The sequence below is a fragment of the Gnatocerus cornutus genome, chromosome 6, assembly GCF_029298725.1.
Source record: "Gnatocerus cornutus isolate USDA-ARS CGAHR chromosome 6, icGnaCorn1.1, whole genome shotgun sequence".
Classification (NCBI taxonomy): Eukaryota; Metazoa; Arthropoda; class Insecta; order Coleoptera; family Tenebrionidae; genus Gnatocerus; species Gnatocerus cornutus.
Genome location: NC_142238.1, coordinates 1,629,941 through 1,647,497, shown reverse-complemented (window position 1 = coordinate 1,647,497; position 17,557 = coordinate 1,629,941). Strand labels below are relative to the sequence as shown.

At 37.2% G+C, this 17,557-nt stretch overlaps 1 protein-coding gene and 1 long non-coding RNA gene across 4 annotated transcripts; both read right to left on the bottom strand.

Moving 5' to 3' along the window:
* Nucleotides 1–204: 204 nt before the first annotated feature.
* On the bottom strand, nt 205–3,911 carry LOC148172195 (uncharacterized). The gene is made up of 5 exons (XM_088038826.1): nt 3,897–3,911; nt 3,573–3,575; nt 3,452–3,480; nt 408–755; nt 205–355 (listed from the first exon to the last, which is right to left on the bottom strand). Exons 1-5 carry the CDS (start codon nt 3,909–3,911, stop codon nt 205–207), a joined length of 546 nt encoding a protein of 181 aa, XP_087894952.1.
* Nucleotides 3,912–6,412: 2,501 nt separating this feature from the next.
* LOC148172194 (uncharacterized) lies at nt 6,413–7,472 on the bottom strand. Of its 3 annotated transcripts, none has more exons than XR_015770296.1 (3): nt 7,391–7,472; nt 6,772–7,340; nt 6,413–6,722 (listed from the first exon to the last, which is right to left on the bottom strand). It is a non-coding gene; the product is annotated as an uncharacterized LOC148172194 (long non-coding RNA). The 3 variants fall into 3 exon arrangements; XR_015770295.1 differs by lacking the exon at nt 7,391–7,472 and having other exon boundaries at nt 6,772–7,127; nt 7,178–7,382; XR_015770297.1 differs by lacking the exon at nt 7,391–7,472 and having other exon boundaries at nt 6,614–6,722; nt 6,786–7,382.
* Nucleotides 7,473–17,557: the final 10,085 nt, after the last annotated feature.

Here is a 17,557-nt window from a genome sequence, read left to right as displayed (position 1 = left end):
GTCCTAGATTTCATACGTATTGTGAACCAATTTTGACTTCTTGACTACGGCAGTTCACATATTGGAGCTTCGAGCTTAATCTACTTTGGATTAATGACATTATTAAACAAAAGAAAAATGTTAAAAGTATCTAGTACCATACATTTTATAGGCGCAGTAAAGAAGTTTGCCGAAAAAGGATGAAATCAGCTAATTCTGTCTCCATCATAATTGAAATAACTGTTTTAACGTAAATGCAATCATAAATGAGTCAAATCGCTTCACTGCATACGTGTCAGTGAATTTCCATTTCCAATAAACCAGTGACATTTCTAAAGAAGTCGTGAATTCTAGTTGCACCTCATAGCAAACCAATCTGCAATCATTTTTCTGGTGATAACCAACTTTCAACAAGTTTTTTTACTCACATTTCCTTGTGCCTACGCATTTTTTGCACCAAAACGTTGCCTGATGCATTGTGATTAGTTTCCAATTTCAAAATATCGAGATAAATCGTTCTGCGCAAGTTTAAATCAATGATTTTCATCATCATGCTCAAAAGTAAACATAACCTCAAATGAGAAATATTACAAATGTCAAGAACGTCACTGACGTCAGCGATTATTGACAGACCGAACGCAGGGATGTCCAAAATTGGGCGTGGGAAATTATTTTTTTCATAGCCGACTATGATTTTGCATCTTTTGGAAATGTTGAGGGTCTTTTTTCTCTTTTTCTCGGCAACTTGACTAGCTAGACGGTTGAGTTTTGGCACACTCGGATAATTATTGATGTTTTATAAAATGACATAAATCTTAACTAATTAAAATTTAAAATAAGACAAGTAAAATTAACATTTTTAAGACAAGGATGACGCTGGTAATGTCACATCACCCTTACCTATTCAAGAAATTATATTTTAAATTTTAGAAAAATCCGTTCATAAATGACAAAGATATTGAGCCCGAAAGTCTTAGATGGGCCACCCTGTATATTTATTTATTTTTTATTTTCATCTCTTTGGAAAATATGAGATTAACTCGCAACAAACTAACAAACAATAAAAATCTTGGGTCAAAAAAAATACTTAGCCTTACTACCTTACTATTTTTGCATCTTGAAAATTGAATTTTGGCGCCTATTTTGACTCAAAAGTGGCGCCATCTATGTGACAGGTCTGGAACGTCAGAAATGTCAAAAATTACTGGTTTTTACTTTATTTTTATATTTTTTTTTGAATTTTGGCGCTCATTTTGACTCGAAAGTGGCGCCATCTATGTGACAGGTCTGGAACTTCGTACATGTCAAAAATTACAGGTTTTTACTTTATTTTACATATTTTTTTTGAATTTTGGCGCTCATTTTGACTCGAAAGTGGCGCCATCTATGTGACAGGTCTGGAACTTCGTAAATGTCAAAAATTACAGGTTTTTACATTATTTTACATATTTTTTTTGAATTTTGGCGCCCATTTTGACACGATAGTGGCGCCATCTATGTGACAGGTCTGGAACTTCGTAAATGTCAAAAATGACAATTTTCTGGGTTAATTTACATATTTTTCTTGAATTTTAAGCATAATTTGACCTGACCTGACCCTAAAGTGCCGCCATCTATGTGACAGGTCTGGAACTTCAGAAATGTCAAAAATTACTGGTTTTTACTTTATTTACATATTTTTTTTGAATTTTGGCGCTCATTTTGCCTCCAAAATGGCGCCATCTATGTGTCAGGTCTGGAACTTCAGAAATGTCAAAAATTACTGGTTTTTACTTTATTTACATATTGTTTTTGAATTTTGGCGCCCATTTTTACTCGAAAGTGGCGCCATCTATGTGACAGGTCTGGAACTTCAGAAATGTCAAAAATTACTGGTTTTTACTTTATCTACATATTTTTTTTGAATTTTGGCGCCCATTTTTACTCAAAAGTGGCGCCATCTATGTGACAGGTCTGGAACTTCAGAAATGTCAAAAATTACTGGTTTTTACTTTATTTTCATATTTTTTTTTTGAATTTTGGCGCTCATTTTGACTCGAAAGTGGCGCCATCTATGTGACAGGTCTGGAACTTCGTAAATGTCAAAAATTACAGGTTTCTACTTTATGTTACATATTCTTTTTGAATTTTGGCGCCCATTTTTACTCAAAAGTGGCGCCATTTATGTGACAGGCCTGGAACTTCAGAAATGTCAAAAATTACTGGTTTTTACTTTATTTTCATATATATATTTTTTAATTTTGGCGCTCATTTTGACTCGAAAGTGGCGCCATCTATGTGACAGGTCTGGAACTTCGTAAATGTCAAAAATTACAGGTTTTTACTTTATTTTACATACTTTTTTTTGAATTTTGGCGCTCATTTTGACTCGATAGTGGCGCCATCTATGTGACAGGTCTGGAACTAAATAAATGTCAAAAATGACAATTTTCTGGGTTAATTTACATATTTTTCTTGAATATTAAGCATAATTTGACCTGACCTGACCCTAAAGTGGCGCCATCTATGTGACAGGTCTGGAACTTCAGAAATGTCAAAAATTACTGGTTTTTACTTTATTTACATATTTTTTTTGATTTTTGGCGCTTATTTCGCCTCGAAAATGGCGCCATTTATGTGTCAGGTCTGGAACTTCAGAAATATCAAAAATAACATGTTTTTACTTTATTTACATATTTTTTTTGAATTTTGGCGCTCATTTTGCCTCGAAAATGGCGCCATCTATGTGTCAAGTCTGGAACTTCAGAAATATCAAAAATTACTGGTTTTTACTTTATCTACATATTCTTTTTGAATTTTGGCGCCCATTTTTACTCAAAAGTGGCGCCATCTATGTGACAGGTCTGGAACTTCCAAAATGTCAAAAATTACTGGTTTTTACTTTATCTACATATTTTTTTTGAATTTTGACGCCCATTTTTACTCAAAAGTGGCGCCATCTATGTGACAGGTCTGGAACTTCAGAAATTTCGAAATTACTGGTTTTTACTTTATTTTCATATTTTTTTTTTGAATTTTCGCGCTCATTTTGACTCGAAAGTGGCGCCATTTATGTGACAGGTCTGGAACTTCGTAAATGTCAAAAATTACAGGTTTTTACTTTATTTTACATATTTTTTTTGAATTTTGGCGCTCATTTTGACTCGAAAGTGGCGCCATCTATGTGACAGGTCTGGAACTTCAGAAATGTCAAAAATTACTGGTTTTTACTTTATTTTCATATTTTTTTTGAATTTAGGCGCTCATTTTGACTCGAAAGTGGCGCCATCTATGTGACAGGTCTGGAACTTTGTAAATGTCAAAAATTACAGGTTTTTACTTTATTTTACATATTCTTTTTGAATTTTGGCGCCCATTTTGACTCAAAAGTGGCGCCATCTATGTGACAGATCTGGAACTTCAGAAATGTCAAAAATTACTGGTTTTTACTTAATTTTCATATTTTTTTTTGAATTTTGGCTCTCATTTTGACTCGAAAGTGGCGCCGTCTATGTGGCAGGTCTGGAACTTCAGAAATGTCAAAAATTACTGGTTTTTATTTTATTTTCATATTTGTTTGAATTTTGGCGCCCATTTTGACTCGAAAGTGGCACCATCTATGTGACAGGTCTGAAACTTTGTAAATGTCAAAAATGACAAGTTTCTGGGTTAATTTACATATTTTTCTTGAATTTTAAGCATAATTTGACCTGACCTGACCTTAAAGTGGCGCCATCTGTGTGTCAGGTCTGGAACTTCAGAAATGTCAAAAATAACATGTTTTTACTTTATCTACATATTTTTTTTGAATTTTGGCGCCCATTTTTACTCAAAAATGGCGCCATCTATGTGACAGGTCTGGAACTTCAGAAATGTCAAAAATTACTGGTTTTTACTTTATTTTCATATTTTTTTTGAATTTAGGCGCTCATTTTGACCATCGCCGACTCCATCTTATACCAAGCCTGTTCAATAGCTTCCGAGATCTGTTCCCGCGAAGTAGGCCATGAGTACGTGAGGCGTGCGTACACTAGCGCCACTCTCGACAATTTCTTGAAACACAGTTCTCGCATTTTTTGATTTTTAATTATATATTTCTGATTAGTAGCCGTTTCCGCGAAGAGAATTATCTGTTTTCTTTATGGAAGTTCAGAGAAATCGCTTTCCTTGCATTCCAGACGCCGTAATTTTTGATGAATTTACCCGACATACCTAACCTATCATCACTTCAACCTTCAAAGTGACGGAAATGTCACCAAAATGAAAGAATTATCACCAGAATTTGATACGTTTTCTCGTCGTTGGGGTCGCTGGCGTATGTACGGCGATGACCTTGAGGGAACTTTTTGCAAAGGGGAGAAATCAAAATTGAACAGGCTTGGTATAAGATGGAGTCGGCGATGTTTTGACTCGAAAGTGGCGCCATCTATGTGACAGGTCTGGAACTTCGTAAATGTCAAAAATTACAGGTTTTTACTTTATTTTACATATTTTTTTTTTGAATTTTGGCGCTTATTTTGACCATCGCCAACTTCATCCATATGCGCTGACGCTTATATCAAGCCTGTTCAATAGCCTCTCAAAGTTGTTCCCGTCAAGTAGGCCGTGACGTAGTTGATGTACGTAAGAAAGCGCCGTCTACCGTCACTTTGTGGCAAAATTACATGACGCGCTTTTTGACATTTGAATCACTTTTTTGTATTCATTTTGTATTTTGCACATTATTTTGTTAAGTACAACGGTTTCACGATGGGTAGAAAGTGTTTTTTGTGTGGAAGACAGGAGGAACCATTTTTCAGTATTCCAGCGGATCAAAAAATTCGAAAAAAATGGTTAAACCTATTAAAACCAGTGTGTGGTATGAAAGATTCACAAAAAACTGTAATAAATCCATTAAAACATTATTGTTTTAGATGTAAGCAAAATCAGCGATTACACGGTATTATGCTCCGAGCATTTTGAAGATGAGCATATCAGGCGCGTATCAAAAAGAAGGCGTCTGTGCAAAGATGCGCTTCCTATTATAAATGTAAGAATTTTTTAGATCAAAATGTTCAGCTTCACATAAGAAGCTTTTATTACACGCCTTAAATGTGTGATACATTTTTTGCCGTGGTATGGGGCGTGGAGTGAATGAGTTTGTCTTAAATGTTCTGTTTACGTTCACTTAAATTAACTTGCAATGGTCTAGATATGACCTCCTTACTATGGTTCTGCGAAAGATTATCAATGGTTTCGAAATTGTCAAGAACTCTGGTATAAATTATTTTTAGGTAGTCCAAAAGCATGGTTTCATGCGTAAGCAAGTATAAGATCTGGTACGATACTTTTTGAACACTCTTTATGATTTTACAAAACCGTAATTTATGATTTGCATTGAGAGAAACTTAGTTTTTCAACAAAGGCGCACTTTCAAGAACGAATTCAAGTTTGAACCATTTGCACGCATGCGTGAATTAATCATGAGAAAACAAACGAAAATATCCCGTCGGTTTAATTCGTTAAGTTGCGAAATCCATTTTGAATTTTTTTAACTAAGCTCGAGAAATCTTAATTGTTTTTTTATACTTGTCAAATCTGAGATTGAAAGACTTGGAAACTAAAAATAGAATGTTTCTTAATTCTGAAATAATGATACATAAAATAATTCAACGCTAATAAACCAATTTATTCAAAAATGGAGTTAGCAACGACTTAAACCGACGATACCTTGAAAGGTCTAGAAAGTAACTTGTGTTAAACCACTTTTACATTTACGGTAAAAAAATGTGATGTCTAACAATGAAATTGTTATAGAAAGTTTATCCAGGGTTTGATCGTTTATAAAAACTTTTACCTTAGTTAAAAAAGGACAAATTTCGTTTTGGTTTTCAATTTTGTAGTCAGGAAAGAATTGATTGCAACATGGTAGGTAGCATGGGCTCCTTTTTTTCATCACCCTGGTATAGGTAGCTTTAATTAATTTGGATTCCCATTTCGTACTTTATTATAAGCTTATACATTTCAGATTCCCATTAATCCTACTGATCCCGCTGATTCCACTAATCTTGCTGAGCTCGCTGAACTTGCCGATTCCACTGATCTTGCTGATCCCACTGACCTTGTTAATCCCATTAATCTTGCTGATCCGACCAATTCTACGAACCCACCCAATATTGTGTCGTCAATTCCAATCCCAATTGTTGATCAAATACAATTGGACAACGACAAAGAAATACGGGATCTCAGATATCAATGCAAAGTGTTAAAATTAAAACTCAAGAGAAAGCAAGAGAAATACAACAAGTGTTTTTCAAAAGTTAGTCACTTAAAGGAAGAGCTGGAGGCGTTAAAAAAGAAATGGAAAACCTTTAACATTGACAAGATCATCGACAGGGCTAACAACTCAGATGAGAAAGCAGTATTTGTCTTGGACCTTCTTCAAAATTACAGCAAAACAGTACCAAGATGGTCGGAATTGATGGTCCGAACGTGTACTATTTGGAGGTATTGCTCGCCGAAAGGATACAATTTTTGTCGCACCCATCTTGTGAAATTGCCATCAAGGACCACTATTTCAAGATTTGTCGGAGAATATAAAGGACAAGATAACCTAATTAAAGAGCGATTGTTAGCCGAAGTGGCCCACTTAAAAAAACCTGTGGAGAGAATATGCTCTTTGATTATGGACGATATGTCCATACAGGAAAAAGTGCAGTACAGTCGAAATGACGATAAAATTTATGGCCTGGAAACTGCAGGAACACACGTAGTCGGAGATAAACCTAAAACAGCAAATAAGATGCTTTGTTTTGTGGTGCATGGTCTGTGTACCAAATATACTATACCTGCAGGGTACTTTTTCCATGCGTCATTAACGACAAACGACCTGTACTTATTAGCGAAGAAAACATTGCAGCTTTTAACGGATTGTGGATTTCTTGTTTTGAGGTTCGTGACTGACAATATTTCCACCAATGTATCGCTTTTTAAAAAATTTGGTAATGGGACACTGCAAAATTCCATTAGTCACCCAGTTTTAGAGCATATTCCGCTGTTTCTAAGCTTTGATTATTGCCATGCTCTGAAAAATGCTAGGAATTTATTCTTAGACCACGACATGTTGTCGTCACAGGGGAAAATAACATCATCATATGTAAAAGAACTTCATCTTTTACAGAAGGATATGCCTGTAAAACCGGTGAGAAACTTGTCATATAAACACCTTTATCCCTCCAACCTTGAAAAAATGAATGTGTTAAGGGCGATACAAGTTTTTTCGCCTGCAGTAACAGCGTCACTCAAGTTCCTTAAAGAGGCTGGAGATAGTCGTTTTGCTGAAGTGGACAGTTCCATTGTGTACATGGAGTATATGTACAATTTTTTTCAACTGCACAATGTGTCTAGCAGGCGACATTATATTCATACGCTAGATAGTAATGTTGCACCTTACGTGGATGTATCTGATGAACGTCTTCAATGGCTAGACGACACATTTCCCAAGTACATTGACGACGTACAAGAAACTTCCAGAGCTGCAGGATTTAAAGGCCTTACTAATGAAACTGCGCATGCACTTAAATTTACTGCAAGAAGTACATACTTATGTATCAAATTTTTATTGGAGCAAGTCGGCTTCTATTATGTTTTGACGAGGTCGTTCAGTTCCGACGCTGTGGAAGCTATGTTTTCGCATGTTCGCTTAAGAGGGGGTTCCAACGATGCCACTGATGCAAGGACAGTCGATTATGCCTTACGTCAAATTCTTCGATGTGGCATTGTTAAAGCCACTAAGACGTCAAATACAGCCGAACACATAGATTTTATAAGTTCTGCAACCATGGCCCGTTCGACTTCAAACAGAGACCCAGACTGTCGCTCTCACAATGAACTTTTGCCTATGGAATTAAGATTGAAAATATTTGGTTTGAAAACAAACAACTTGCCACAAATTACCATTTTTTCGGCATCCATAGCATACCTGGCAGGTTATATAATTAAGAAGATAGAAGATCGATTACACTGCGATCCCTGCGTAGCACCTCTACTTTCTACAACTACTCCAGGGCCCCTTTTGCGACTAATTTCCTTGCATGATCGAGGCGGTTTAATTTATCCAAATGATGTTTTTGTGGCAATAATCCAAAAAATTGCTGAAATAATTGACGAAATGTTGCCACACTTACAACACGAAAAACCATGCCAATCCATATGTGAACATCTTTTTCCGTGCCTAATCATGAATCCAATTCTCTCGTGCGAAGAACATAGAAGTGAAGTCTGTAAATTGATTCTTTCAACGACAGCAAAACCAGTTCTAGGAAATATATGTTTCAACACACAAGATTCAGCAAAAAGAATAGTTTTGCACCACAAACCGCAAAGTCGAAAAGTTTTAAAATTGTAAGACTCCTTAATCTTATCTCTTTTCAATTTGTTTCTTGTTAATCCCTAAATACTCGTAAAATAATTTTGTTGTTCAGTACTTTATCAAATTCGTTGGCTTAGGTCGTTAAGTTGTCAAGTCCATTTTGAATTTTTTTAACCGAGGTCGAGAAATCTTAATTTTTTACATATTTGTCGTCAAATTTGGGATTTGAAAATTTGGTGAATGAAAATAAAATATTTCTTAATTCTGAAATAATAACACATAAAAGGATCCAACGCTGTACTATTCTGTTATCATGTTTATAAAAATGGACTTAGCAACTTAACAACTGAAGCCGATGAAATATTGATTTTGAAGAGTAAAGAGTCCAGTTTAAATCTTGTATCTTGTTTTTGCTTGGTAAGACAGCGTCTTAGTTATTAACCTTTGTTGCTTTCCACATTTTAATCGTTACAATTTTCCATTACTTCAGTCTCGTTCTCCTTAACACTAGTCCTGACTTTCCATTCTTCAACATATATTAGTTTTATATGCCATTGCAGATCATCCTGTCCTTTTCTGGGTGGTGACATGCAACTTTGTGCTTTATTTGACCATCATTCTTCTCTTGTATGACTGAAAGATTTGTAATCAATGGATATATTCTCTAGCTGTAACCATTGTGGAAAATTCCGGAATACTTACTTTGCCCATTTAATTTTAGGTTTCCAGACGAACTGCACACGATAATACAACCAAAAATACCATCGCTTGTTGGCTTTGTCCAAACCTCTTCATCGGTTGCTACTATTCGGTTGTGTTGCTTGTTATTCTTTTTTCCTCATTCAACAAAAGCATCAGAAGAACACAAGACAAATCTTCATTACTCTACATCGATGTAAAAGACATCAGTTTAGTCCAAAAATTGCAGTTCTGCCTAAAAATTATGAGAACGCACAAAATGGAATATTTAAATGGTTAAAAACGCAAAGAGAAAACATTTTTACTCAAACCTAACCTACCAGTGAAAAGTGAAAACACTTGACAACTGCTGTCAACGTGGCAAAAACGTTGAAAATTAGTAAGTTTTTTCGTCGTTGGGGTCGCTGGCATATGTACAGCGTTTGACCTTGAAGGAACTTTTTTCATAGGTAAAAAATCAAAATTGAACAGGCTTGGTATAAGATAAAGTCGGCGATGTTTTGACTCGAAAGTGGCGCCATCTATGTGACAGGTCTGAAACTTCGTAAATGTCAAAAATTACAGGTTTTTACTTTATTTTACATATTTTTTTTGAATTCTGACGCTCATTTTGACACGATAGTGGCGCCATCTATGTGACAGGTCTGGAACTTCGTAAATGTCAAAAATAACAATTTTCTGGGTTAATTTACATATTTTTCTTGAATTATAAGCATAATTTGACCTGACTTGACCCTAAAGTGGCGCCATCTATGTGACAGGTCTGGAACTTCAGAAATGTCAAAAATTACTGGTTTTTACTTTATTTACATATTTTTTTTGAATTTTGGCGCTCATTTTGCCTCGAAAATGGCGCCATTTATGTGTCAGGTCTGGAACTTCAGAAATGTCAAAAAATACTGGTTTTCATTTTATTTACATATTGTTTTTGAATTTTGGCGCCCATTTTTCCTTGAAAGTGGCGCCATCTATGTGACAGGTCTGGAACTTCAGAAATGTCAAAAATTACTGGTTTTTACTTTATCTACATATTCTTTTTGAATTTTGGCGCCCATTTTGTCTCAAAAGTGGCGCCATCTATGTGACAGGTCTGGAACTTCAGAAATGTCAAAGATTACTGGTTTTTACTTTATTTTCATATTTTTTTGAATTTTGGCGCCCATTTTGACTCGAAAGTGGCGCCATCTATGTGACAGGTCTGGAACTTCAGAAATGTCAAAAATTACTGGTTTTTACTTTATTTTCATATTTTTTTGAATTTTGGCGCCCATTTTGACTCGAAAGTGGCACCATCTATGTGACAGGTCTGGAACTTCGTAAATGTCAAAAATTACAGGTTTTTACATTATTTTACATATTCTTTTTGAATTTTGGCGCCCATTTTGACTCAAAAGTGGCGCCATCTAAGTGACAGGTCTGGAACTTCAGAAATGTCAAAAATTACTGGTTTATACTTTATCTACAATTTTTTTTTGAATTTTGGCGCCCATTTTTACTCAATAGTGGCGCCATCTATGTGACAGGTCTGGAACTTCAGAAATGTCAAAAATTACTGGTTTTTACTTTATTTTCATATTTTTTTTTGAATTTTGGCGCTCATTTTGACTCGAAAGTGGCGCCATCTATGTGACTGGTCTGGAACTTCGTAAATGTCAAAAATTACAGGTTTTTACTTTATTTTACATATTTTTTTTGAATTTTGGCGCTCATTTTGACTCGAAAGTGGCGCCATCTATGTGACAGGTCTGGAACTTCGTAAATGTCAAAAATTACAGGTTTTTACTTTATTTTACATATTTTTTTTGAATTTTAGCGCTCATTTTGACTCGAAAGTGGCGCCATGTATGTGACAGGTCTGGAACTTCGTAAATGTCAAAAATTACAGGTTTTTTCTTTATTTTACATATTTTTTTTGAATTTTGGCGCCCATTTTGACACGATAGTGGCGCTGTCTATGTGACAGGTCTGGAACTTTGTAAATGTCAAAAATAACAATTTTCTGGGTTAATTTACATATTTTTCTTGAATTTTAAGCATAATTTGACCTGACCTGACCCTAAAGTGGTGCCATCTATGTGACAGGTCTGGAACTGCAGAAATGTCAAAAATTACTGGTTTTTACTTTATTTACATATTTTTTTTGAATTTTGGCGCTCATTTTGCCTCGAAAATGGCGCCATCTATGTGTCAGGTCTGGAACTTCAGAAATGTCAAAAATTACTGGTTTTTACTTTATTTTCATTTTTTTTTGAATTTTGGCGCTCATTTTGCCTCGAAAGTGGCGCCATCTATGCCACAGGTCTGAAAATTCAGAATTGTCAAAAATTACTGGTTTTTACTTTATTTTCATATTTTTTTGAATTTTGGCGCCCATTTTGACTCGAAAGTGGCACCATCTATGTGACAGGTTTGGAACTTCGTAAATGTCAAAAATGACAAGTTTCTGGGTTAATTTACATATTGATATATATACATTTACATATGATATTGACCTGACCTGACCTGACCTGACCTGACCTGACCCTAAAGTGGCGCCATCTATGTGACAGGTCTGGAACTTCAGAAATGTCAAAAATTACTGGTTTTTACTTTATTTACATATTGTTTTTGAATTTTGGCGCCCATTTTTACTCGAAAGTGGCGCCATTTATGTGACAGGTGTAATAGTAGTAATTTTAATTTAAATGCTATTCGCGGATCGCTAGAAAATCCGACAAAGTCTCTGCATTAATGATTGATACAGGTCGGGGTCACGTCTCATCTACAAGACGAATCCCCAAACTAAGGGCTGAGTCTCAACAGATCGCAGCGTGGAAACTGCTCTACCGAGTACAACACCCTGCCAGGTACATAAGTCGTCTACAAACGATTCAGAGTTCCGACATCGAATAGTATAATACCTATGGTCGACCGTCAGGAAGTCAGGTTGGACTTGGCAAAGATCGATCCCACCGCCAACCGGCGACTCCACACGGCAAATAGGGCTCGTGCGACGTTCGACGCGAACGTAAAACGCCTAATAAAGTCACATTGTTTTGAGCCTATCAAGTCAGCTTTTGCCCTTTTGCTCTACGCGAGGTTTCTGTCCTCGCTGAGCTGGCCTTAGGACACCTGCGTTATTCTTTGACAGATGTACCGCCCCAGTCAAACTCCCCGCCTGGTAGTGTCCTCGAATCGGATCACGCGGGAGCGTATATCGGCGCTCGGAACGAACGTACAGCAATGCCGACCGAACCGGCCGCGCGAACGGACGGACGAATCGACACGAGCACGACGCCCGAAAACCCACTCTACGCGCTTGGCTCGAGAACACCGTGACAGCCGACGCTCGTGAGCGAACGGCGCACGCGTTCCGCCTCACCGAGTAAGTAAAGAAACCATGAAAGTAGTGGTATTTCACCGTCGATGTTGCCATCTCCCACTTATGCTACACCTCTCATGTCTCCTTACAATGCCAGACTAGAGTCAAGCTCAACAGGGTCTTCTTTCCCCGCTAATTTTTCCAAGCCCGTTCCCTTGGCAGTGGTTTCGCTAGATAGTGGGTAGGGACATGTCGATGTCGTGAGGCCCTTCGGGGTGCTTCGGTTTCTGGGGGCTGCCTAGCTTTCGCCTTAATGCCACCCATCCATATAGGATCAGGATCAATCGGATACGCCGGATCAACGCACATGTTTGTGTCCCATGTTACCAGAAGTATCTACACAGGTCAGACTGCTTTGATCGCTCTGGTGAACGGAGCCCTATCCAAGCTCCACCCTTATTAGCAGTTGGGTGCCCGAGCAGTTGCCAATCCAAGCCCGCTGCTCACCCGGCGAGTCCCGCCCCCACTTGGGGACTTACGTACTCTCCTTCTAAAGCGAATGAGGTATTAAACCACTGCCCCCGCGAGTCCGACCTCAATTGACCGGGCGGGGCGAACCCCGGGGCCAACCCGATTCTGACAGGGCACGAGGCGAGACTGGTCACTCAGCGAATACAAGTCCGTGGAGTCGCCACGCTCCAATGGGCCTCCTGGTATAGACAGGTAGCAAACAGAAGTAAACCACCCGCCATTGACCCAGATGGCATCCACTTGCGCGGAAAGTGCAATTTTGAGCGAATGACGATCCCATCGTGCTCGAGCAAAAAATGCGTTCAAATGGATTAAAGGTAAATTCGAGTTCTTTCTAATGAAAAACATCATCAAGGCCCCTTTTTAGATGGTTTGGAGCAGATGCAGTGCCTGAAAAAGGAATAATTTTTTTCATGGTCATGTTGAAGCGAGAGGTCGCACTGAATTAATTCAATCTGTGCTCGGACTTTTGTGCATTATTTGTTTTGGGACTTTTGGAACTTTTTGACGTAGACAAGTGGTACAGGTGGATAGAGAAAAAAATTACAAAACGATCGATGCCCATCAATCAGGTACGAGACCCAGCATTTTGGTAAAAAATGCGAAAATCTTTTGAGAAATTGCATCAAAATCAAGGAGGTTCTAAATTTGACAGTTCTCATCGTCGACGCGAGAGTGACGTTTCTTCCAGAAAATTGGATCTATTTGAAAGAAAATGGGGCTCTGAGGACTCACTGTTGCTGCGTGCGTCTACGAGAGAAAGCCCCCTTCGTCTGGGAGTGTTTGATTCATCGAGACAAGTGAATTTTGAGACAACCATGATCCTACCGTAATTGAGCAAAAAATGCGTTCAAGTCTATGGATTAGAGGTGAATTTGAGCTCTTTACAATCAAAAACATCATTAAGGCCCCTTTTTAGATAGTTTGATGCAGATGCAGTGCCTGAAAAAGGAATAATTTTTTTCATGGTCATGATGAAGCGAGAGGTCGCCCTGAATTAATTCAATTTGCGCTCGGACTTTTGTGCATTATTTGTTTTGGGACTTCTGGAGTTATTCAAGATACAAGAAAATTACAAAAACATCGATGCCCGTCAATGTGGTGCGAGACCCAGCATTTCGGTAAAAAATGAGAAAATATTTTGAAAAATTTCATCAAAATCAAGGAGGTTCTAAATTTGACAGTTCCCATCGTCGACGCGCCAGTGACGTTTGCTCGAGAAAATTGGATTTATTTGGAGGAAAATGGGGCTTTGGAAGACCACCATCGCTGTTTACGCCGACGGCAGAAAGCCCCCCTTCAATTGTGAATGTTTGATTCATGGAGAATGATTATTAAAAAACTACAAAATCCCCTCTGAAGTTAGCTTGAGTAAGTTGGTAACTCTGTTAAATAAATCGATATCGATCGAAGTTTCGTTGGATTTGTGTGCCGACTGCTTTTTAAGCATTTCAAGAAGACAGCCGGTGAGTCCCCTATTAAATTCTTTTACTGGCAGTCATGGAAAGTCCAAAAAGTGAGGTTATGTCATGATAGCTACAAGAATGCAGAGTTAACTACAGAGTAAACAAGGGGGCCCTTTTGCATGAGACTGTCTTATATCTAAGGTATTTATTAGCACTCAAGTTCCATGCAAATAGTAACGACGCCATTTTGTAGAAAATTGAAAAAACGACACGAGCTTCTATAAAGAAATCAACATTGGAGGTGATACAAGTGTACGGTGCAACCATCGGACAGTTTCTTAGAGGAGCGTCAAGGACTTTCTTATGCAGTAAAAGAAAATTAAGGCCGAAGGCCCCATTGAGGAGCCCCAATAAAAACTGGAATGACAAAACGAGGAATTGAAGCTATGGAAGTGGCAGGTTTTTAAGTTCTTCAATGTTTCAAGCTGTCTTAAGGTACCATTCAAATTGTTTCATTGTTGGAAAGATGGGGGTTGCCTTACAAACACACTTTTCTGTTTAATTAATGACTTCAGGCAGCCCCCATTTCTGCTTGCCGGGATTAAATACAGGGTGTCCCAAAAGTGACGCACCACCTTAAAAGGGGGTAATTGGGTGGTCCTCCAGAGTACCCAAAAAATGTTAAAAAAAATTCCAGACTCTCTGTTTTCGCAGGAGGAGTAAAAGAAAATTAGGAAAATGGCAACATTGCAGAAGTGTACCCCCCTATGATTTAAATTTCCAGTAGTCGAAGCCATAGTAACGTTGCTGTTGTATTGTTGGCGTTAGTCAGGTCGGCTCATGAACGAGTATTGTAACTATGGTTTCACGTGAACGATGCCTCACTGATCGAGATTGTTAATTCAAAAATTTTCTTAACAGTTTTTAGGCATTTCTTACAAGATTTTTCCGATTTTTTTTGCACCATGCCTTTGCGCAAAATGTTCTTTGGGTAACAAATTTATTTGATCGTAAAATTATTGCACAGAAATCGTTAATTTTCGCATCAAACTTTGCCTCTTCAACCCATCGTATCTCGAAAAATTGAAGACATGGATTTTTTTTAACATTTTTCCGGTGATCAATGGCATTGTCCGATGATACAGTTTCACGGTGGTGCGTCACTTTCGGGACATCCTGTATATTTTAGATAATAGGAAACCCGTTTCTTTTTAATTCGAATTTCTCCATCTCTCCATGTCAACTTTCAACTGTCATTATTTCGTCGAAAGACGAGATTAGGTAAACTCGGACATAGGGGAAGGTAGGACAAATTGAATTTACAGATAAAAAACATCGATTAGACTTTCTGCTTTTCATTTTCATATTTTTTTTTGAATTTTGGCGCTCATTTTGACTCGAAAGTGGCGCCATCTATGTGACAGGTCTGGAACTTCGTAAATGTCAAAAATTACAGGTTTTTCCTTTATTTTACATATTTTTTTTGAATTTTGGCGCTCATTTTGACTCGAAAGTGGCGCCATCTATGGGACAGGTCTGGAACTTCCTAAATGTCAAAAATGACAATTTTCTGGGTTAATTTACATATTTTACTTGAATTTTAAGCATAATTTGACCTGACCTGACCCTAAAGTCGCGCCATATATGTGACAGGTCTGGAACTTCAAAAATGTCAAAAATGACATGTTTTTACTTTAATTACATATTTTTTTTTAATTTTGGCGCTCATTTTGCCTCGAAGATGGCGCCATCTATGTGTCAGGTCTGGAACTTCGGAAATGTCAAAAATTACTAGTTTTTACTTTATCTACATATTCTTTTTGAATTTTGGCGCCCATTTTGACTCAAAAGTGGCGCCACCTATGTGACAGCTCTGGAACTTCAGAAATGTCAAAAATTACTGGTTTTTACTTTATTTTCAAATTTTTTTGAATTTTGGCGCCCATTTTGACTCGAAAGTGGCACCATCTATGTGACAGGTCTGGAACTTCGTAAATGTCAAAAATGACAAGTTTCTGGGTTAATTTACATATTTTTCTTGAATTTTAAGCATAATTTGACCTGACCTGACCCTAAAGTGGCGCCATTTATGTGTCGGGTCTGGAACTTCAGAAATGTCAAAAATGACATGTTTTTACTTTATTTAAATATTTTTTTTAAATTTTGGCGCTCATTTTGCCTCGAAAATGGCGCCATGTATGTGTCAGGTCTGGAACTTCGTAAATGTCAAAAATGACAAGTTTCTGGGTTTATTTACATATTTTTCTTGAATTTGAAGCATAATTTGACCTGACCCTAAAGTGGCGCCATCTATGTGACAGGTCTGGAACTTCGTAAATGTCAAAAATTACAGGTTTTTACTTTATTTTACATATTTTTTTTTAATTTTGGCGCCCATTTTGACTCGAAAGTGGCGCCATCTATGTGACAGATCTGGAACTTCGTAAATGTCAAAAATGACAAGTTTCTGGGTTAATTTACATATTTTTTTTGAATTTTGGCGCTCATTTTGCCTCGAAAATGGCGCCATCTATGCGTCAGGTCTGGAACTTCAGAAATGTCTAAAATTACTGGTTTTCACTTTATTTACATATTGTTTTTGAATTTTGGCGCCCATTTTTACTCGAAAGTGGCGCCATCTATGTGACAGGTCTGGAACTTCGTAAATGTCAAAAATGACAAGCTTCTGGGTTAATTTACATATTTTTCTTGAATTTTAAGCATAATTTGACCTTCCCTGACCCTAAAGTGGCGCCATCTATGTGACAGGTCTGGAACTTCAAAAATGTCAAAAATGACTTGTTTTTACTTTATTTACATATTTTTTTTGAATTTTGGCGCCCATTTTGACTCAAAAGTGGCGCCATCTATGTGACAGATCTGGAACTTCAGAAATGTCAAAAATTACTGGTTTTTACATTATTTTCAAATTTTTTTGAATTTTGGCTCCCATTTTGACTCGAAAGTGGCACCATCTATGTGACAGGTCTGGAACTGCGTAAATGTCAAAAATGACAAGTTTCTGGGTTAATTTACATATTTTTCTTGAATTTTAAGCATAATTTGATCTGACCTGACCCTAAAGTGGCGCCATCTGTGTGTCAGGTCTGGAACTTCAGAAATGTCAAAAATGACATGTTTTTACTTTATTTACATATTTTTTTTAAATTTTGGCGTTCATTTTGCCTCGAAGATGGCGCCATCTATGTGTCAGGTCTGGAACTTCGAAAATGTCAAAAATTACTAGTTTTTACTTTATCTACATATTCTTTTTGAATTTTGGCGCCCATTTTGACTCAAAAGTGGCGCCAC

Excerpts from the sequence above, each read along its gene's own strand:
- LOC148172195 (XM_088038826.1), bottom strand. Across the intron at positions 756-3,451 it reads ATAGACGGCGCCACTTTCGA|TGTGCCAAAACTCAACCGTC; the intron begins GTCAAAATGAGA and ends TAATTATCCGAG. Across the intron at positions 356-407 it reads ATGCGTAGGCACAAGGAAAT|ATTGGTTTGCTATGAGGTGC; the intron begins GTGAGTAAAAAA and ends AAATGATTGCAG.